At 40.3% G+C, this 23857-nt stretch overlaps 1 protein-coding gene across 5 annotated transcripts in view; it reads left to right on the forward strand.

The window, feature by feature from the left end:
• The window catches only part of cadpsb (Ca2+-dependent activator protein for secretion b), a gene marked incomplete at its 5' end in the record, with an annotated part of 95677 nt that extends 80158 nt beyond the window's left edge, over window positions 1-15519 (forward strand). For all 5 annotated transcript variants that reach the window (XM_080792009.1, XM_080792011.1, XM_080792012.1 and 2 more), the window contains 8 exons: window positions 254-409; window positions 739-886; window positions 3546-3620; window positions 3721-3804; window positions 3941-3973; window positions 4784-4891; window positions 12976-13080; window positions 14029-15519. In XM_080792009.1, coding sequence (XP_080648135.1) covers window positions 254-409; window positions 739-886; window positions 3546-3620; window positions 3721-3804; window positions 3941-3973; window positions 4784-4891; window positions 12976-13080; window positions 14029-14205 — 886 coding nt within the window. In that variant the 3' untranslated portion in view covers window positions 14206-15519. The remainder of the gene's footprint in view (window positions 1-253; window positions 410-738; window positions 887-3545; window positions 3621-3720; window positions 3805-3940; window positions 3974-4783; window positions 4892-12975; window positions 13081-14028) is intronic.
• Between the last annotated feature and the right edge of the window lie 8338 nt (window positions 15520-23857).

The following is a 23857-nucleotide window of genomic DNA, read 5'->3' on the forward strand; positions in this document are numbered from 1 at the left end:
CTAAACGCCACAAATCATTGTATAAGTGGCATTGTGATTGTCCACTAGCTGGAACATTTTGGATTGGCCAGTCAGTGTATGGTCACAGTACAGAAAGCTGGGGTGAGGTGTGGAGGAACAGCATCCTCCTCTGCAACTCCCTCCGCCATCCCTCCCTCCCCCCCACCTCCACTCCTCTTGTCTGGCATGATGACCCTCAACTTCTGACCTCTGGGTGTGTTTGTGTGTGTATTTGTGTTTGGATTACTGGCAGCAATGGCTCTGGGGCGTCAGAGGACCTCTTCTGGAAGCTGGAAGCCCTGCAGACGTTCATCAGGGACCTTCACTGGCCCGAAGAGGACTTTGCCAAGCACCTGGACAACCGCATCAAGCTCATGTCCAGCGACATGATCGAGAGCTGCGTCAAACGGTGTGTGTGTGTGTGTGTGTGTGTGTGTGTGTGTGTGTGTGTGTGTGTGTGTGTGTGTGTGTGTGTGTGTGTGTGTGTGTGTGTGTGTGTGTGTGTGTGTGTGTGTGTGTGTGTGTGTGTGTGCATGGGCAATTGTGCATGTGTGAGAGAGAAGGAGAGAGAGAGAGAGAGAGATGTGTATGGAGAAAAACAGAAAGAAAGAGCCAAAGAATACGTACATGCACAATAGAGATACTGTACATGTGGAGAACGCATAATTTTGCACCTTGTTTCTATCACTTGGGTATAAAGCACTATCATGTTACTGTACCTTTCTGATGACATTTCAGCACTCGGATGGCGTTTGAGAACAAGCTGACAAAGAGCAGCAGGTCCACAGACTTCCGCATCACCCCGACACTGTGCACCATGTACAACGTGATGGTCGATGCCAAGGATCAGTCTGCTAAGCTCTGTGCTATGGAGATGGGACAAGAGGTACCGTCCACTATTGGACCTTTTGACATGGCTCTCACATAATAACTTGTAAAGATTTGGCTTTTGGTGTTAGGTATGGGTATAAGGTTCTCAAAAAGCTATGCAAACTAGTAGGGCACGCCTACTAGTTACTATTGTGTGCTAAATAACATACTAAAATGTTAGGAAAAACTAACAACTAGAAAGGCATCGTTTTCAAGATAGCGTCCACGATGGCTGCCATGAGCTAAAATACCTATAAAATGGGATTTAATTCATATTCATAACAATTATGCACTTGGTAACTACTTTTTTAATTTTGGTATGGTGTTGGGTATGGGCATAATGTTTTCAAAAAACATTGCAAACTAATTTTGCTCGCCCCCTTGTGGTCGGTTTACAATGAATCCAATAATAGATAGGTCTGGTTGAAATCCCAAATAATTGATAGAAGTGGTTTTTACAATGGTATTACACACTATTGGGTGTTCTACTATAAATAGCATTCTAACATTTTGGGGGAAAATAACAACTAGAAAGGCATTGTTTTCAAGATGGCATCCACGATGTCTGCCTGGAGCTTATAATGCCTATTATGTAAAATAAATCCACTAGGGGAGAGTATAACTCACTTGCGGTGTTTTTTGAAAACGTTATGACCATACCTAACACAATGCCAAAGTTCAAAACATACATGTACTTACCAAGTGCACAATTGTTATGATTTTTTTACATATTAAATCCCAGGCATTTTAGCTCCTGCGGCATCGTGGATGCCATCTGGAAGGTGGCTATGAAACTAAAATCCAGATCTGTCTGAAATATTAATACAAGGAGAGAGAGGAAGGGATGTGGTGAGAGACAGAGGGGTGTCTCAACCTATTTAACTTAAATGCCCAATGCATTCTCAATGGCAATAGCACAAACTTTGGCATGCTACTAGTCCTACATACTTTCACCTAGCAACCCCAGGTGTAAACTTAGGTTCATCTTACGGTGGACATGTTTGCCTGAAAAGGAATCTTTGAAATGTTTCATAGTTTTAGAAATATAGTGCTTTCAAATTTGAGAATTTTACAATGGGGCCCAATGGCAGACATTGGCACGTCTAGAAAGCACTTTCACCTAGAAACTCCATTCACACTCTCGAGTGATTTTCGTCTTTTTTTCAAATCCTCAAAAATGATGAAAAACGGCATGCTATAGTCTGCCGTCCAAGACAAAGGGCTATATAGCCCATGGTCAAAAAGGATGAAAAACGAGGATTTGAAAAAAAGATGAAAATCACTCCGAGACCATGGGCTATAGTCCTAGCCTGGCTAATAAGCCAGACTCAAATCACACTGTCGTGTGGTATTTGAGTCTGGAGATGCTGTGTATGGATCTTGTTTCCCGGGGGGCGGGTTCAAACATTTTCTCTTTGACACAATTGGTCAGAGCTACTGTCAGTCAGGTCTCAAGCATTGAACGTCACTGTACCAAAGCCCGGCCCATATTGCATACCGTGTCCCGATTGGCCACACCAGTTCTCTGGTGTAGGAAATGGGCGTACAATTGAGCCTCTCCAGACCGTAATCTGCCGGCAGCCTTTTTTTTTTGTTGCCAATGGCTGATTCGGTCTGGCTTATTAGCCAGGCTACTATAGTCCATGGTCTCGGGCTGATTTTAGTCTTTTTTTTAATTCTCAAAATTGATGAACGTCCAAGGCCATATGGGCTGAACTTGAAGGAACTCAGCAGGATTTGAACTCACAACCTCTGGCTCACATGGTTGTCATCTTAACAAGGGTGCCACAGAGCCCTCTGTGGTTTTAAGTTTTGAATTGTTCCTCTTGGTGTCACCTTTCAAATGGGGCCTTGGGATCATGTACAGCGTTTGAATGGTGTTTGCTGTGCATCAAAGGTGTCTTTAGTGCATTTAAGGGTTATCGTGGATGTTAATCAGATAATAGAGGAGAAACCATGACAGAACCTGACAGAACACAGAGAGCCTGGTAGCGCAGTGTGTTAAGTGGCTGTCCACATGATCCAGACATTGTGGGTTCAAATCCCACCCTGGTCTTTACTCTGAAACTTTACTTTGAAGAAAGAAGAAGATAAAACTGCACAGAGATCTCACTCAGACAGGCTAAGGTTTTGATGGTGCAGTGGTAAAGGAAAAGGCTTTGAAGTTTATGCATCGTGGTGTGGCGAACCACTCGCAGGTTCAAGCCTAATGCCACTAACTAACATTTCGTGATCCCACTGGTTGACCATGATCCTTGCGCAGTATTATATGGGAGTGGGTGGTGGTGCCCCCCGGTAATTTTGGACAATAAAATGAGGTGGGAAAATGATGCTTTTTAGTTGTTAATTTTTCCTAAAATTTTAGTATGTTATTTAGCACACCCAATAGTATAAAAATATATTTTATCAATTATTTTGGTTTTCAACCATACCTATCTAATATTTGAGTCAACACCACACCAATCTTTTTTTTTAAAGATATTAAATTGACACTTATTAGCCTACGGACCCCATAGATATACCAAGGACCCCCATGAGAGAAGATCTACATGTGTACAGCTCTAGCAACCTCTGGGGGTTATATACTTGGTTGGCGACTTGGTGCACAAGAAGTATAAATCAGGCATTATTATGATTGATCCAGATATTACATTTGTTCCATTCCTTCATTTTAGAAACAGTACCATACGCAGATAGATGAGCTGATCGAGGAAAGTGTGAAGGACATGATCCAGCTTTTGGTTGCGAAGGTACATTTACAGACAGACAACAAATATCAACAAAGAACTATTATTATTGCATGCCATGATGTAATGATGCCAGATTAATCCTTCTGTCCTTGTTTCTCAGTTTGTGGTCATTCTGGAGAGTGTACTGGCTAAGATTTCAAGATATGACGAAGGCACTCTTTTCTCCTCATTCATGTCCTTCACGGTGAGATTAGAGGTTCTGATATTCCATTGTCCCACTTTCAGAGTCTTTGATTCAGCACTTTATATAAAAGTTTTTTGTTTTGTTTTTTAATAGGAGATGACATTTCTCAATTCAACATTTTTGGTTCTGTTTGCAGGTGAAAGCCGCTTCAAAGTACGTGGACGTACCTGTAAGTATAACAACGGCCTGCGTTGTATGCATGCTTCACAAACACATGCAGTGAAACTAATCAATAATTGTGATCTGATCATTATGCTATTATTATACCTTGGCTCTACCCTGCCTGTGATGGTGATGAGCTGCTGTATGCCATGATAACAGAACCAACAATGAGTTTCTATGAGTTCACTAAGTGTTCCATTTTCTACTGGGCTTAATTACTGTAAGTTTTCCTTTTTTGGTTTTCTCTCTCCTAAAGCCTAATTTATTCTCTGTTGTATAACAGTGTCCTGCGCCGTAAATAGCAGATCTGCAAGTTCACAATTTGTCACATTGCAACACGCTGAGACATTTTTCAAGCGCCTCATGGTGGCGCTATAACAGGTCGAGTCACACCTTTACCTATAACTGCACCGATCTGCGTAAAAGTTTGTCTGCACACTCCCTAGAGGCAGAGTAAAAATGTCTGGCCTGCATTTTTTCAAATCTTATAGCGCCACCAGGAGGCCAACTTATGTGAAACAATTATTTTATATTAGTCCTTCATATTTTATCCAAATATCACGCAAATTGGTATAACACACTACAAGTTCCATCTACTGTAAGTCATTGTCTATTGGCTATTAATTGCTACTTGTATGACCACAATACCAAACAATGCACGCCCACAACAAATGTTCGGAGGAGCACTTTTTCTAGTTCCACATTTTTAAAAGCTGTATGTACCATTTTCTCGTAATTATTTGTTTTCATAATAATGCAATCTGTATACCCTTCAAATCGTGACCCTTCCACGTTTCTGTCTGTGCTCTCATTGTAGAAGCCCGGGATGGACGTGGCTGATGGCTACGTGACCTTCGTGCGCCACTCTCAGGACATGCTGCGTGATAAGGTCAATGAGGAGGTGTATATAGAAAGGTTATTTGATGTAAGTAAGATGCCATTTCCTCCTCATCACAGGGGAGGGGCTTTCCAAAATGTGGCAAAACAACAGAGCAGACAGTGATAAGTTCCATTTTGAGACCGTGGGGAATGCACCTCCGCCTAACAGAAGAGGCCTGTTGGATTCTCCACATCTTTAGACCTTTCTCTTCCTTTTTCTATCTCTCTATTCTTTCTTCTATCCTCTCCGAACATTAGCTGCTGCCCTCTGTATTCTGGTGTGCAATATTGCCACTGTGCTTTTGGATCTTTGTCTATGAAATCATTGTTGTTTGCAGAACAAAGAGTCCATAAAAGCATCCTCAAGAAGGATTATCTAAGGCAGTGCTCTCTCTAAATAGAACAGAATTATGTGCACACCATGTGAAGCTATACGCGTTAGCATTAGGATTTACAGGTGTTCGGCTTACTGCTGCACCCTGTGTGCTGTTGTCAGTGGTGAGCTGAGCTAAACCGACTTTTCCACTTTAGTTGGGCAGTCCTGCAGCATGTCATCCTGCTGAATAAATATGACATTCAGTCCTCTGACTGGAGTCATCACACAGTGGAACATATACCCAGAATTGTGGGTTCAGCTGTGCTAATTTAAAATGTTGAGTCCATGTTGTACACTTGTGGCTCTTTTCGAGTAGAAGAACTAAGCGAACCGTGTCGTTCCATTAAATGTATTTCACAGGTTCTGGGTGTGCTTCCATACACTATGACTCGGGTTTCGGGTTTTTTAATGCACAATGGACAAAATAAAACCATCAGAGAACTCCACAGTTTCTGTAAAGTTACAGAAAGTCTTGTGGTCTTCGTAGATCGAAAAGAGACAAATTGTATAGGCAGGGGATGCCAGTGTAACCACCCTAGCAGTAGACCGACATCTGGGGCCTTGGCCATGGAATCCCTCCTGACCAAGGGAGATATTAAACTACAGCCAGGACTATTCTATGTGACTGGATTCAAACCTGGGTCTGCCACATGGGACGCCAAACATCTAACACTCATCAAGGGGAATATTAGACGGTATAACACTGCTAGTTACTAGTTTTACTACATTCGCTTACGTGGAATTTTATACATTATCACATGACTGCATCGCTGACAACAACAACCTGTTTCCGGGACAAAATCACCTTTCTCAGATGAATATCTGTCACTTTGCGTCGAACGACACAGTCGTGCAACAATGTATGAATTACCCGTAACCAACCTGGCATTCATAATTTGGACATGAGGAGAGAGGCAAAATATATTTTTTAATGTCAACAACATGTCAAAGCATTTCAAATATTTTTATTTTTTCAAAAATAGTGAAAATAGCAGATCTCTGCGGCTATTCTCACTCGCCACACAATAAAATATAGCCTGGGCTTAAGTGGTTAAGAGGCCAACATGCTGCATGCACATAGTACTTTCACAGCGTGAAGAGAGCACTGTCTTATGAAAACATAATCCTACAATGATACATTAAAGTAATGTGTCCTCCATGTGTGATTGAAGTACACATACAGCTGTGATGTGCTTGCTTTCATATTGTTCAAGAGACAAATTGGTTATTGTACACACCTGTGCCCTCACAGGTGTGCGATGGCTTTGTGTGGATGGAAGGTGTGTGTGTGTGTGTGTGTGTGTGTGTGTGTGTGTGTGTGTGTGTGTGTGTGTGTGTGTGTGTGTGTGTGTGTGTGTGTGTGTGTGTGTGTGTGTGTGTGTGTGTGTGTGTGTGTGTGTGTGTGTGTGTGTGTGTGTGTGTGTGTGTGTGTGTGTGTGTGTGTGTGTGCGTGCGTGCGTGCGTGCGTGCGTGCGTGCGTGCGTGTGTGTGCGTGCGTGGCAGTATAGTGTGTGCATTGTACAATATATGTTTTAAGAGGTGCTTGAGAGTGTACCGTCTTCCTCTGGTTTCAGCCCTTTTATTGGCTGGGAGCTGTGCAGTCCTGTGCAAGATATACAATATATATACAAACAGTATATACGTATATATATATATATATATATATATGTGTGTATTTATATTTTAGAGCAAAGTGTGACACTGTTGTGGAGTGTGTTTGCTTTAGTTGTTGAGGTCCACACACTAGCTGTCTTGTCTCCTTGTGTTTCATCCTTGCTCCAGTGTGGAGCATCCCCTTCATGTGTCTTTCTTGTGATTCCCAAATGCATTCAGTTCCTACCAAGCTGCACACCACATGTTAAACTGTTGTTAAGAATGCCTCAAACTATCAGTTTCAGTTTGGTGTTTCATATATATTTTTAATTGATTTGTTTTGTGTTGATTCTTTATTAATATATTTATATTTATAATATATTTTGATGTCGCTACTCATTCTCATCTTTCATTACTAATATCATCCATTTTGCATGTATCTCAAAAAACACCTGAATATTGCATCAGCAGTGTACTGTTATCTCTCTGTCTTTCACTATTTATTTTACTTCTCTTGATCCTTTTCTTTCCTGATTAACTCCATTCCTGCTGCCTCTGTAAAAAAAAAAGTGGCACTTATCTCTAAATGTTGCGTTGTTTTAACACATTATGTTGATTGGCATGATTTTAGAGTCAAATAATCTTCCTGTGTACATTTTCTAGCATGACCCTCCTTCTCAGAGTTCTGCCTCATTGGAGCATAAGCCTGATTTATACTTTGTCGTATATTGGTGTCGCACGTAGAAGATAGACAAGATAGACAAGCTTACAAAGGTGTCCCATCGTGACAAATTCTGAGCTTGTAGATCTGCTACTTCCTGCGTGGGATACTGGTGTATGATGAAGATAAAATTAAGCACTACAGTACCGTGCCTTAGAACCTGCCCACCTGCAATGTATGCATGCACTGCACGCTCAATTCCACTGAAGTAGGGACAGGCAACTGCTTATCTGGCCACAAGCAAACGCCGTAGGTCCATTTCGTCGCTGTCGAGTGGGAACCTTCTATGTCCAAAATTGTACATTTTCAAGAAATGGAAAAATATTTAAGCTGTGTTCCAATGGATAGTTATTATTAAGCTCTTGTTAATACATTTCATTGGTTTAACATTTTTATAAAAACCCACATACAGACTTAACCACTTTCACTGAAAAAAAATTGCAAAAATGCAAAAATAACAGATCTACGAGCTCACAAAATGAAATATGGAGATACGAGGTTTATGCCCGACAGTGGCGATTTGTCTGATGCTAAAACACAAAGCTAAAAACACTCAAACCCAATCAGCCAGACAATCCTTGCCCAGTTTGGGCCATTTAAACCTGTTGTGGTCCTGCCTCCTCACGCTACATAAAGTTGACATTTTATTTCCCTTAATATCGGGGGATGACAACTGTTTCTATCACTCTTGTGTGCTGTTCTCTTATAACTTGGAATCTGAACCACCTGGAGCTAAGCTCTGACCCTGAAAGGTTGTGAGAAAGTATAAGAAAATAGCACCAATGCCTGCCTGCTGACCATCTACTCACTCTCATTCTGTTTTTTGTTTTGCCGATTAATTCTTAGTCGAAAATGAGTATGGGTTCTTTTTTCAAGCACAAACTTTAATTATGGCTCTTAGTTAGAAGCCCTCATATATGAATTATCTTTATATGCATAGTTGCATACAAAATAATGACCCTGTGGTCATTTCAGTGACTTTCTATACACTTTCAACAGCACTTGTTAGAAGTGCTCATCGTGTGGCACTGGGGTAAAGTATCTGTCCATCATCGCAAAGCCGATATTTGTCCCTGCAAGTAGCAAGGGGCAGTCGCAACACAGAAATGTGTTAGCCTTGCGTAGCCAGACAATATCACACTGCGTGGTAATTTGCATTGCAAACGCCGGTAAGTCTGGCTACGTGAGGAAATGTGTGGGGAGGATTAATTGGAAAACCAAGCGGGGGCTTGCAACTCACTATTGGATGCTAAAAAAAAAGAAAATCACACCTGTGTGAACTGAGCGGTACAACTATGCTATACATACTGTACTGAACTCTGTACTGAACTCTACAGTAGTGCAAAAGCACTGTCTCCGCCTCTCTGTCTCTCTCTCTCTCTCTCTCACACACACACACACGCGCACACATGCGCACGCACACACACAGTCACACACACACACACACACAAACACGAGAGAGAGAGAGGTTTGCGTGGTTCAAGAGAGCGTGCATTAGAGTACCCGTCACGAAGTACCCGTGCTAATACTTCTGTGGGACGCAGCTCTGCATGTTAAAGGGATGTAGCTGACGATTCTGTTGCCCTACACACAACAATCTTTTGGTCCCCCCTTCAGCGAGGGAGAAACAACATGTTTCTCCAGCTGAGTTTTAGTGTCTCCATCTCTCTCTGGAAGAGGTTGCACATGAACTCTGCAGCTGAGGCGCTCCAACACAAACACTCTGACATGAAGCTTCAGCTGACACAAATCAACACCATGCTGTTTGTCCAAAACAAACAATATCTCCTCTCCCAGACTGCGTCTCCCACAGAAGTGTTCATGTGCCGTACAGACTCCATTTGACAGATCAAGACCACACTGATTGCCCAAAACACACTATGTCCTTTCCACGTGTCCTTCTCTTGTAACCGCGGGGAGGTGGGTTGGCGGGTGAACTGTCGAAACAAATGCACGTGCAGTACACGTACACGTGGCTAGTGCTATACTGCCAGACTGGGGAAGAGGGAAGGGCGTTCTGCTGAGCAGAGCACCGTGGTTGAGTGTGGAAAAACAAAATAGGCTGCTGTAGCCAATCAGCGGCAGCTAGAGGTGGGATCAAGGCAGGACTTGCCTTGATCCCACCTCTAGCTGCCGCTGATTGGCCAGGCCGCTTGGTGGCCGGTGCATTGACTCTGCCTGAAAGTTCCCAGATGGGAGCAGAATGGGGGGAACCCTGTGTACTCTCTGCTGCCCCATCTGGCGGAGTCAGGTTAGTAGCCTACTAAATATGCGTGTTCATGGATTCGATCCCAGGCACCGCCAACTCAGTGTATGAGTAGCACGGCTTGGGTGCGGCAAGTAGTGCGGGAAGTACTGGGAGCTCATGGTAGGTCTTGCGCTCCACCTCATAAATCCATCTCCCAGGGGTCTAGCGCATTGTAACAGGCACAGACTCCCGTGTGCTACTGGCTGATACCGAAAATAAGGCACTCCCGACCTACTTTTTTTAGACCCGTTCCAGATCCTATAAACACTGGAAACAAAAAACAACAAAAAGCTAAATGTAATCCAAAATGAAAACATTTGAAGACTAGTCTACAGTGACACAACCATCTCCCTCCATCAGCTTGATTACAGAAATGGCCAAATATCTGCTGTTTGTCCATTTTTTTGAGCATTCAAAAGTGAGTTGTGAGCCCCCGCTTTGTTTTTCATGATTCTGTTTTTACAGTTTGGCTCAGCATCAAGAAACGGAGGATGTGCATAATTCTTTCTTGGGAGGATTAATTTGGCACATCAGCTAATCATTGCAGTTCAGGGTTCCCTTAGCTGGCATGTAATAGCATAGCTTTTCAAAAACATAGATTTTTATAGGTTTCATCGTTTCAAAAAGAGTAGAATTGGACCCATTTGAGGGAGGCAAACGGTTTGGTTTCATATCTTCTACTGTCTTTTGTTTCCTTCTTTTTCGTACAATGGTTTATTGAGGCAGCAAGGGAACTATCAATGCATTTTCTTTGCAATATTACTCTGTTCCCTTTAGAAATACTGTATACCGAGCTGAGACTGAGAAAATGCGAAAAATCCTCTTCACACTTCAAAATGGTGACATCACCGGATTTCTTTCAATCATTTGAGATGGTGCCGTGTTATGAGTCTATCTAATAGTGGACCTCTAACTTTCTATAGTTAACGAAAAATTGTTCTACACCAATGGATGTGGTTCTCAACCTTTTCTGGATCAGGACCCACTTGAAAATCTCAAAAGCATTCACGGCAGCCTATCATGCAGCTACTACCATGATACTGTAAGTGTTCAGATGGATGGGCCACATGCATTTTCAGAGCATTCATTCTTTCATGTTCAATCAATGTGGGCCCAGGCTCACAGGTTGTGAATCACTATTCTAATCTAAGCCACCAGGTGCCCAGTTTAGGAAAACGGGAAAGAGCATTGCAGCATTCAATCACAGATAGGCGGGTAGCTAGTGCTATCTATCTACATGTTACAGTATTTTGGACAGACCAGGTTCATTCAATGTAATGATTATTATTGTTTTTTTATTTTTAAATACAATATACATACAATACAATATATATTATATTGTCTGTTTAGACTGATGATAGGTTATTGATTTACCTATGATCCTAGATTACTTTTTTATGCATTTGATGTACCTTGTGTTTACCTTGCTTACTGTAAATCGTTCTGGATTAAGAGTGTCTGCAAATGCCTTGTAATAGATTTTCATATGAAGTATGGTGCTATTGCAAATAGGCCTGTCTGGTAATCAGAAGGTAAACGGTTTGCATCCTGACCTTGGTCTACAGTAAGTGTCACTGGGCTGTATTTTGCGTGTCTTAAGTACCAGGTCTTATTCCCTAACTTGAGTAAACTAAAGACCTGGAGGCGTGGTCAATGCTCTTTGGTCACTCAGAATAGCCAAATGGCATTGATCACGCCTCCAGGTCTTTAGTTTACTCAAGTTAGGGAATAAGACCTGGTACTTAAGACACGCAAAATACTGAGTGACTGAGTCCCCAATCTGAGAACCCATCGGCAAATAAAGGAGAAACAGCACCCTCTTTACTTCTACTAGCCTACTCCACTAGCTCTTTTCTCAAGTCAACAGTCTGTCTCAAGAGACTACTGAGTCCCTAACTGCTACTCCCCCATTGCACTTCTTACAGTATAACCAACTGATTAGCCATCTCCTGGATGAAGCTGAAAGAGAAAACCTCATAAATGATCATAAATGATCAATTAATCAATAGATATGTGTAGATAGAATCAAACAATAGTAGAGTTCCTGGCAAAATAGGCCTACATTTTTCAAATCGGCAACCTGTCTTTTGTGGCTAAGGCTAGGGATCCTGATTGGCCAAGACTGGCTTCTAAAGTTTGCACGAGTGTCCCCGTTTTTACAAATAGATAAATAAATGCCTCAAATCACCCACAAGACATCAAGACCTGTGCTCCGAGCAGCACATTTTTCTAGTTTTATCTGGTTTTTCCCTCACAACATGGTTGGTATTGGTAAAGACCACTCCCAAAACTGCATCGACCTGCAACTGCTGTCATTTCAGACCGCTGCAACTGGTTGCACAATTCAACTAGTTGGGTTGTGAATCATTGGTGTGGACTGGGCTTATGACCCGAAAAAAGACTACGGTAAAAGCTGCTGGTCCAATACGTCTATTTGTAATTTGTAACATTTTTATTTGCAACAATAGCATGAATGAATGACTAGTGACTGTTTACAAAACTATTAATTCAAAACCTTTCACTCACTTTGGCAAACCTCAAATCAGTTAGGTAATTAGGTAGGCTACACAATGTTACCTTCATAGTCAACCTAAATTAGTTAGGTGGTTATTGTAATGTACTACAAAACAGATCACAGAGCAAGCCAAGACATTTCTTTTCACAAAGCCCTGGCACATTAAGTGGCAGTGCTTTGAAGCAAGGACCTTTGCATTTCTGGGGCACTCATATCTCCACCACAGAGGGATGGTGGATATTGATGAGGTAAATATTTAACACCTGCGAAGTATCACCGTGGTGACAATGGTTGACCAATGCCTCTAGATGGAGACAAAGAATGCAGTTTAATCTGAAATGATTAATCTGAAGTGAAATCACATTCAACTCCATACATAAATACTTGATGTTCTTCCAGTAGAGTGCTTACTACTGCAGAACCACTTGTCTGCAGTAGTTCCACCTATTATAGACCATTCATGTCAACCATTTTCTACAACCTACCATCATCTGGTAGAAAATGCAATCTTTAAACATACTTTGTGCCAACTGTTAAGTTTGTAGATTCAACAAATGTTTTGTTCACCGTATGTGTTTACGTGTTTACGTGCAGTACGACATGTGTTTAGTCTGTGTTTGAGTATGCATGAAGTGATTGTGTGTTTTGCTGGAGAGCGTTGTGTTTGTGTGTTTCAGCAATGGTACACTGCCACCATGAACATACTGGGAACCTGGCTGACTGAACGTATGGACCAACAGCTCCATGTATACCAGCTAAAAATCCTCATCAGGATTGCAAAGGTAGATATGCAGGCATGCGCACGCACGCACACACACGATATGGCTTTCATGTTAATCTGATAATCTGGCAATGTCATGTTGGTGATGTCATAATATTGACACTGACAAGTTGCCTCTCCATTCACGTCCAGTATAAAAGTATGTTTTTAAAAAGTGATAGGCCTATAGTAAGTAAGCCTTGCCAAGCCATGAGGCCCATAGGGCAGGAGCCTTCCTGATCTGTACACATGAGGCAGCTTGATGTATTGCACCCCCTGGACATAATGCTATGCTTGTATGTCGCAGGGATTTACCCCCAATCCAACCGTTGATGCTGAGTGCCAAGCAGGGAGGCATTGCATTGGGGGCTATTTTTCAGAGTCGGACACTCAAACTACAAGGCCACTGCATGAGCTGATGCCTGATAGGCTAACCTCACCTCACCAGGCTTTCCACCTCGGAGGAAAGCCTGGTATCTGTTCCAAAAGTGCCGTGTGAACCAGTCTGGAACGGATGATATCGTTACGTCGTTGTAGTATTGTTTTGTAGTCATCAGGCAAGAACAATCAAACGGAACTTCCTTTTCCCTCAAACCGGACAAATAACAATAAAAGCTCTCGTAGCCTGTAGCTTTTATTGAGAAAAATCGGTTTGAAGGAAAAGGAAGTTCCAGAAGATTGATGACTACAAAACAATACAACATGACGTAGCGATATCATCCACTCCCGACCGGTTCATAAACCCGAAATGGAATGGTGCCCAGGCTAGGGATAGGCCTATCAGTGGCGTGCACAGACATTTTGAGGGGCAGGTGCTCAAGTGAAAAAAGGGCACCTTTTGCGGCATGTGGAATTTTTGTTAGATTTTGGGTAATAATAATAATAATATATTAGCAGCTTTTTATCCAGAATTGGCATATGACATAACAAAATGGTGGGAATGATTGATAACTTCTCTTCCCACCTGTAGAAAAAGTACCGGGACTTCCGCCTGCAGGGGGTGCTAGACTCCACCATCAACAGCAAGATGTATGACACCGTGCGCACCAGGCTGATAATGGAGGAAGCCACGGCTTCAGTTAGGGAGGGAGGCATGGCCGGTATCTCCATGAAGGACAGTGATGAAGAGGATGAAGACGATGACTAAAGCACCTGCACAGACAATCCATCCCCACCCACCCACCAATTCCACCCATGAGCCCTTTTCCACTCCTATAGACCCCCCCCCCCCCCTCGAGTCCGACCCCAATCACACTATTGACTTAGCCTGGTAACCAATGCATGTACCGACTCTGTTACTCAGATAGCCACTCTAGGACCTATTTGTCAGCTCGAAATGCCTATGAAGGGACTATTAACTATAAAAATTATACTGAGGGGAAAAAAAGAAAATGTTGGAAAAAATAAACCATGATTGACAGTCTAGCTGTGTCATGATAAAGATAGCACCTATCTTTGACTCATTCATTTCTAAAAAAATCATTTCTGTGTTACTAAGCAATATGGAGTACCATTTGTTTTGACAATGTTGAGTGAGATTATTAAGTGTGTCCCTGTCCAATGCAAAACTATATGGCGCTTATTTGTCGTATTCTCCATTCATTAATGGTACATAGTTGTGATGAGTGTATGGACCCTTTTATAGCCTCGTTCATACTCTGTCGTAGGATCGTGCTCCTGGGCTGAAAATAGCAGATCTACAAGCGTACACCGCGACTCGATGTGAGCTTCTGGATCTGCAATTTGCAGCACACGACACCACCCTATGACAGAGTATAAATTAAGCATATTTGTCTCGTCTGTTTTTAAGTGAATGCCAACTGCTTCAAACTGAACACTAAACCTCTGTATATTTTCTTTCTGCTGTTAAGGATAAACATTTTCTTGTCTACTCACTGTTATCAACATCAACAGGACGTTCTAGACTTGCATTGTTATCATGTGTCAAAGCTATGTGATCTCATCTCAAACATTTACAAATTAGATATGGTTCAAAAGGAATCTTGAACCAGTAGGAGTGTATTCTAGAGATGCAATATTCTCATAGCTCCATTTTGATAACTTGGGAGATTCTATTTTTATTTCAACATTAAAAAAGGCCTTTAAACAGGTACTATTTTAATTGAGTTGCACTTTTACAAAGAAAAAGCTAAAATAATTTTCTTTTTTATTTAAAACAAAAAAATATATACAAAAGTTGGTCTGTCTTTGTTGTGTAACTGTGTAGAATGAGATGTGTGGCATTCGTTTGGGTCGTACTGTTGTTTTGTATATATATATAATGCTGTACATTGCATTCTGAGCCATTCTGCTGCATGCCCGTGGGTCTCCAACCTTCCCAAACGCTTTCCGTTTTCTGTGTGAATTAGCTGGTGGATTCATTCTTGCTTTTGCCTTATGAACAAGCCAACAGTTGTAATATGCAAGAGCTGTGGCCTCTAAATAAATTCCTGTACATGTGTGTCCCTGGATGTAATTACTTACTGCAGGTTTTGTATGGACATCATCTCTGAGCCTGACCTATTAGAGGTAACTATCCCAAATCACTAAAACAAAAACGATGGGTTATAGCCCATCGTTTTTTGAATTTTTGAAAAAACAATATCCTCGTTTTTCATCATTTTTGACCATGGGCTATATCGTACGGCATACTATAGCACGCCGTTTTTCATCATTTTTGAGGATTTGAAAAAAATGAAAAAAACGATGGGTTATAGCCCATCGTTTTTTTAATTTTTTTGGAATGTTTTTCTTTTGAATGTTCTGTTTATGAACCCCAGGTTTATCTCCTGTGCCACACCGGCATTAAAGGTTTCAATCGGAAACTTATATTTAACCAGCCTTTTAGAATGGGATAAAAAACGTCTAAAAATAGACGTGTTTTAGACGTTTTTTCAAAATTTCAAAAAACATGGGCTATAACCCATCGTTTTTGTCATTTCGTCATTTTTTTCAAATCTTCAAAAATGATGAAAAACTGCGCGCTATAGTATGCCGTACGATATGGGCTATAGCCCACGGTCCAAAATGATGAGAAACGAGGCAAACTTTTTTTTCCAAAATTTCAAAAAACATGGGCTATAACCCATCGTTTTTGTCAAATTTCGGAATTGCGGAAATGGAAATTGCGGAAATTGCGGATTTTTTTCTTCATTTTTTCATTTTTTTCAAATCCTCAAAAATGATGAAAAACGGCGCGCTATAGTATGCCGTCAATATGGGCTATAGCCCATGGTCCAAAATGATGAGAAACGAGGATAACTTTTTTTTTCAACATTTCAAAAAACATGGGCTATAACCCATCGTTTTTGTCATTTCGTCATTTTTTTCAAATCTTCAAAAATGATGAAAAACTGCGCGCTATAGTATGCCGTACGATATGGGCTATAGCCCACGGTCCAAAATGATGAGAAACGAGGCAAACTTTTTTTTCCAAAATTTCAAAAAACATGGGCTATAACCCATCGTTTTTGTCAAATTGCGGAAATTGCGAAAATTGCGGAAATGGTAATTGCGGAAATTGCGGATTATTTTTTTCATTTTTTCATTTTTTTCAAATCCTCAAAAATGATGAAAAACGGCGCGCTATAGCAGGGATACTCAAATAGATTTACCTGTGGGCCACATTACAAAAATGGCAAGGGGCCAGGGGCCAGTAGATAAAATTACGACATTAATGATACTTGATAACTTCTCTCTTTCAATTGCTTTATTTTCGCAAAATGTATCAAAGTACAATGTGCATGCACACAATATGTAAATAAATAAATAAATGTGTTACATTTTCTTGCATAAACACAAAGAGCTGTTTCCATAACTACACAAATTATTGCACATAACATGAGTAGCTGTTATAATAACATAATAACATAACATGAGTAGCTCTTTGCCTGCCTGTCTGTCTGTCTGTCCATGAGTAGTTATTTGTCTGTCTGTCAATGAGTAGCTGTCTTACTGTCTGCCTGTCTATGAGTAGCTGTCTGCCTGCCTGTCTATGAGTAGCTGTCTGTCTGCCTGCCTGCCTGCCTGTCCAATTGTCCATGAGTAGCTGTCTGTCTGCCTGTCTGAGTAGCTGTCTGCCTGCCTGCCTAATTGTCCATGAGTAGCTGTCTGTCTGCCTGTCTATGAGTAGCTGTCTGCCTGCCTGCCTAATTGTCCATGAGTAGCTGTCTGTCTGCTTGTCTATGAGTAGCTGTCTGCCTTCCTGCCTGTCCAATTGTCCATGAGTAGCTGTCTGTCTGTCTATGAGTAGCTGTCTGCCTGCCCGCCCAATTGTCTATGAGTAGCTGTCTGTCTGTCTATGAGTAGCTGTCTGCCTTCCTGCCTGTCCAATTGTCCATGAGTAGCTGTCTGTCTGTCTATGAGTAGCTGTCTGCCTTCCTGCCTGTCCAATTGTCCATGAGTAGCTGTCGGCCTGCCTGTCCAATTCTCCATGAGTAGCTGTCTGTCTGCCTGTCTATGAGTAGCTGTCTGACTGCCTGCCTGTCCAATTCTCCATGAGTAGCTGTCTGTCTGTCTGCCTGTCTATGAGTAGCTGTCTGCCTGCCTGCCAGCCAGCAAGTTGGTTTACAGAAAATAAATTGTTATGGCTGAGTAAAATAAAATACAATAAACACAATTTGCCTGAAAATAGATTACCCAGCTATGACCTTTTTCATGAAAATGGGTAATTTCCGCAATTTCCGCAATTTCCATTTCCACCATTTCCGCAATTACAATTTCCGCAATTTCCATTTCCGCAATTTCCGCAATTTCCATTTCCATTTCCAACTATTAATGGCAGCTGGGTTTCATCATTAAAATAAAATAGAATTCTGTCCGTTTAGCTATAAAATTATGTCAGGGAATAGGGATACACAGTATATGTCTTTCATTTGCATTGCATCTCCCCCCCCCCCCCCAAGCTTTTATTTTCGTTCGAGTAATAGTACAACTCTAATAGTATTACTTATAATAATGTAATTAAAGATAACTTCATTCAGATTTATTTATTTTTATTTCATTTTCCAGATTTTTTTTTCTTCTTTTTTTTAGATTTTCATTGGTGGGCCAGTCATAATGGTCCCGCGGGCCTGATGTGGCCCGCGGGCCTGAGGTTGAGTATCACTGCGCTATAGTATGCCGTACGATATGGGCTATAGCCCATGGTCCAAAATGATGAGAAACGAGGATAACTTTTTTTTTCAAAATTTCAAAAAACATGGGCTATAACCCATCGTTTTTGTCATTTCGTCATTTTTTTTAAATCTTCAAAAATGATGAAAAACTGCGCGCTATAGTATGCCGTACGATATGGGCTATAGCACACGGTCCAAAATGATGAGAAACGAGGCTAACTTTTTTTTTCAAAATTTCAAAAAACATGGGCTATAACCCATAGTTTTTGTCATTTCGTCATTTTTTTCAAATCCTCAAAAATGATGAAAAACGGCGCGCTATAGTATGCCGTACGATATGGGCTATAGCCAATGGTCCAAAATGATGAGAAACGAGGCTAACTTTTTTTTTCAAAATTTCAAAAACATGGGCTATAACCCATCGTTTTTTTCATTTTTTAATTTTTTTTAAATCCTCAAAAATGATGAAAAATGGCGTGCCATAGTATGCCGTACGGAATGGGCTATAGCCCACAGTCCAAAATGATGAGAAACGAGGCTAACCTTTTTTTTCAAAATTTCAAAAAACATGGGCTATAACCCATCGTTTTTTTCATTTTTTCATTTTTTCAAAATCCTCAAAAATGATGAAAAACGGCGTGCCATAGTATGCCGTACGATATGGGCTATAGCCCACGGTCCGAAATGATGAGAAACGAGGCTAACTTTTTTTTTCAAAATTTCAAAAAACATGGGCTATAACCCATCGTTTTTGTCATTTCGTCATTTTTTTCAAATCGTCAAAAATGATGAAAAACGGCGCGCTATAGTATGCCGTACGATATGGGCTATAGCCCACGGTCCAAAATGATGAGAAACGAGGCTAACTTTTTTTTTCAAAATTTCAAAAAACATGGGCTATAACCCATCGTTTTTGTCATTTCGTCATTTTTTTCAAATCGTCAAAAATTATGAAAAACGGCGCGCTATAGTATGCCGTACGATATGGGCTATAGCCCACGGTCCAAAATGATGAGAAACGAGGCTACCTTTTTTTTTCAAAATTTCAAAAAACATGGGCTATAACCCATCGTTTTTGTCATTTCGTCATTTTTTTCAAATCGTCAAAAATGATGAAAAACGGCGCGCTATAGTATGCCGTACGATATGGGCTATAGCCCACGGTCCAAAATGATGAGAAACGAGGCTACCTTTTTTTTTCAAAATTTCAAAAAACATGGGCTATAACCCATCGTTTTTGTCATTTCGTCATTTTTTTCAAATCGTCAAAAATGATGAAAAACGGCGCACTATAGTATGCCGTACGATATGGGCTATAGCCCACGGTCCAAAATGATGAGAAACGAGGCTAACTTTTTTTTCCAAAATTTCAAAAAACATGGGCTATAACCCATCGTTTTTGTCATTTCGTCATTTTTTTCAAATCCTCAAAAATGATGAAAAACGGCGCGCTATAGTATGCCGTACGATATGGGCTATAGCCCACGGTCCAAAATGATGAGAAACGAGGCTAACTTTTTTTTTCAAAATTTCAAAAAACATGGGCTATAACCCATCGTTTTTGTCATTTCGTCATTTTTTTCAAACCCTCAAAAATGATGAAAAACGGCGCGCTATAGTATGCCGTACGATATGGGCTATAGCCCATGGTCCAAAATGATGAGAAACGAGGATAACTTTTTTTTTCAAAATTTCAAAAAACATGGGCTATAACCCATCGTTTTTTTCATTTTTTAATTTTTTTTAAATCCTCAAAAATGATGAAAAACGGCGTGCCATAGTATGCCGTACGGAATGGGCTATAGCCCACAGTCCAAAATGATGAGAAACGAGGCTAACTTTTTTTTTCAAAATTTCAAAAAACATGGGCTATAACCCATCGTTTTTGTCATTTTGTCATTTTTTTCAAATCGTCAAAAATGATGAAAAACGGCGCGCTATAGTATGCCGTACGATATGGGCTATAGCCCACGGTCCAAAATGATGAGAAACGAGGCTAACTTTTTTTTTCAAAATTTCAAAAAACATGGGCTATAACCCATCGTTTTTGTCATTTCGTCATTTTTTTCAAATCGTCAAAAATTATGAAAAACGGCGCGCTATAGTATGCCGTACGATATGGGCTATAGCCCACGGTCCAAAATGATGAGAAACGAGGCTACCTTTTTTTTCAAAATTTCAAAAAACATGGGCTATAACCCATCGTTTTTGTCATTTCGTCATTTTTTTCAAATCGTCAAAAATGATGAAAAACGGCGCGCTATAGTATGCCGTACGATATGGGCTATAGCCCACGGTCCAAAATGATGAGAAACGAGGCTAACTTTTTTTTTCAAAATTTCAAAAAACATGGGCTATAACCCATCGTTTTTGTCATTTTGTCATTTTTTTCAAATCGTCAAAAATGATGAAAAACGGCGCGCTATAGTATGCCGTACGATATGGGCTATAGCCCACGGTCCAAAATGATGAGAAACGAGGCTAACTTCTTTTTCCAAAATTTCAAAAAACATGGACTATAACCCATCGTTTTTTTCATTTTTTCATTTTTTTAAAATCCTCAAAAATGATGAAAAACGGCGTGCCATAGTATGCCGTACGATATGGGCTATAGCCCACGGTCCAAAATGATGAGAAACGAGGCTAACTTTTTTTTTCAAAATTTCAAAAAACATGGGCTATAACCCATCGTTTTTGTCATTTCGTCATTTTTTTCAAATCGTCAAAAATGATGAAAAACGGCGCGCTATAGTATGCCGTACGATATGGGCTATAGCCCACGGTCCAAAATGATGAGAAACGAGGCTAACTTTTTTTTTCAAAATTTCAAAAAACATGGGCTATAACCCATCGTTTTTGTCATTTTGTCATTTTTTTCAAATCGTCAAAAATGATGAAAAACGGCGCGCTATAGTATGCCGTACGATATGGGCTATAGCCCACGGTCCAAAATGATGAGAAACGAGGCTAACTTTTTTTTCCAAAATTTCAAAAAACATGGACTATAACCCATCGTTTTTTTCATTTTTTCATTTTTTTAAAATCCTCAAAAATGATGAAAAACGGCGTGCCATAGTATGCCGTACGATATGGGCTATAGCCCACGGTCCAAAATGATGAGAAACGAGGCTAACTTTTTTTTTCAAAATTTCAAAAAACATGGGCTATAACCCATCGTTTTTGTCATTTTGTCATTTTTTTCAAATCGTCAAAAATGATGAAAAACGGCGCGCTATAGTATGCCGTACGATATGGGCTATATCGTACGGCATACTATAGCGCGCCGTTTTTCATCATTTTTGAGGATTTGAAAAAATAGACGAAATGACAAAAACGATGGGTTATAGCCCATGTTTTTTGAAATTTTGAAAAAAAAGAGTTAGCCTCGTTTCTCATCATTTTGGACCGTGGGCTATAGCCCATATCTATAGTTATAGTATGCCGTACGATATGGGCTATATCGTACGGCATACTATAGCGCGCCGTTTTTCATCATTTTTGAGGATTTAAAAAAAATGACGAAATGACAAAAACGATGGGTTATAGCCCATGTTTTTTGAAATTTTGAAAAAAAAAGGTAGCCTCGTTTCTCATCATTTTGGACCGTGGGCTATAGCCCATATCGTACGGCATACTATAGCGCGCCGTTTTTCATCATTTTTGACGATTTAAAAAAAATGACGAAATGACAAAAACGATGGGTTATAGCCCATGTTTTTTTAAATAAAAATAAAAAAAAGTTAGCCTCGTTTCTCATCATTTTGGACCGTGGGCTATAGCCCATATCGTACGGCATACTATAGCGCGCCGTTTTTCATCATTTTTGATGATTTGAAAAAAATGACGAAATGACAAAAACGATGGGTTATAGCCCATGTTTTTTGAAATTTTGAAAAAAAAAGTTAGCCTCGTTTCTCATCATTTTGGACCGTGGGCTATAGCCCATATCGTACGGCATACTATAGCGCGCCGTTTTTCATCATTTTTGAGGATTTGAAAAAGAATGACGAAATGACAAAAACGATGGGTTATACTATAGCCCATGTTTTTTGAAATTTTGAAAAAAAAAGTTAGCCTCGTTTCTCATCATTTTGGACCGTGGGCTATAGCCCATATCGTACGGCATACTATAGCGCGCCGTTTTTCATCATTTTTGAGGATTTGAAAAAAATGACGAAATTACAAAAACGATGGGTTATAGCCCATGTTTTTTTAAATTTTGAAAAAAAAAGGTAGCCTCGTTTCTCATCATTTTGGACCGTGGGCTATAGCCCATATCGTACGGCATACTATAGCGCGCCGTTTTTCATCATTTTTGACGATTTGAAAAAAATGACGAAATGACAAAAACGATGGGTTATAGCCCATGTTTTTTGAAATTTTGAAAAAAAAAGTTAGCCTCGTTTCTCATCATTTTGGACCGTGGGCTATAGCCCATATCGTACGGCATACTATAGCGCGCCGTTTTTCATCATTTTTGACGATTTGAAAAAAATGACGAAATGACAAAAACGATGGGTTATAGCCCATGTTTTTTGAAATTTTGAAAAAAAAAGGTAGCCTCGTTTCTCATCATTTTGGACCGCGGGCTATAGCCCATATCGTACGGCATACTATAGCGCGCCGTTTTTCCTCATTTTTGACGATTTGAAAAAAATGACGAAATGACAAAAACGATGGGTTATAGCCCATGTTTTTTTAAATTAAAAAAAAAAAAGGTTAGCCTCGTTTCTCATCATTTTGGACCGTGGGCTATAGCCCATATCGTACGGCATACTATAGCGCGCCGTTTTTCATCATTTTTGAGGATTTGAAAAAAATGACGAAATGACAAAAACGATGGGTTATAGCCCATGTTTTTTGAAATTTTGAAAAAAAAAGTTAGCCTCGTTTCTCATCATTTTGGACCGTGGGCTATAGCCCATATCGTACGGCATACTATAGCGCGCCGTTTTTCATCATTTTTGATTATTTGAAAAAAATGACGAAATGACAAAAACGATGGGTTATAGCCCATGTTTTCTGAAATTTTGAAAAAAAAAGTTAGCCTCGTTTCTCATCATTTTGGACCGTGGGCTATAGCCCATATCGTACGGCATACTATAGCGCGCCGTTTTTCATCATTTTTGACGATTTGAAAAAAATGACGAAATGACAAAAACGATGGGTTATAGCCCATGTTTTTTTAAATTTTGAAAAAAAAAGTTAGCCTCGTTTCTCATCATTTTGGACCGTGGGCTATAGCCCATATCGTACGGCATACTATAGCGCGCCGTTTTTCATCATTTTTGAGGATTTGAAAAAAATGACGAAATGACAAAAACGATGGGTTATAGCCCATGTTTTTTGAAATTTTGGAAAAAAAAGTTAGCCTCGTTTCTCATCATTTTGGACCGTGGGCTATAGCCCATATCGTACGGCATACTATAGCGCGCCGTTTTTCATCATTTTTGAGGATTTGAAAAAAATGACGAAATGACAAAAACGATGGGTTATAGCCCATGTTTTTTGAAATTTTGAAAAAAAAAGTTAGCCTCGTTTCTCATCATTTTGGACCGTGGGCTATAGCCCATATCGTACGGCATACTATAGCGCGCCGTTTTTCATCATTTTTGAGGATTTGAAAAAAATGACGAAATGACAAAAACGATGGGTTATAGCCCATGTTTTTTGAAATTTTGA

The sequence above is a fragment of the Protomyctophum bolini genome (genome assembly GCF_963924005.1).
Source record: "Protomyctophum bolini genome assembly, chromosome: 2".
Classification (NCBI taxonomy): Eukaryota; Metazoa; Chordata; class Actinopteri; order Myctophiformes; family Myctophidae; genus Protomyctophum; species Protomyctophum bolini.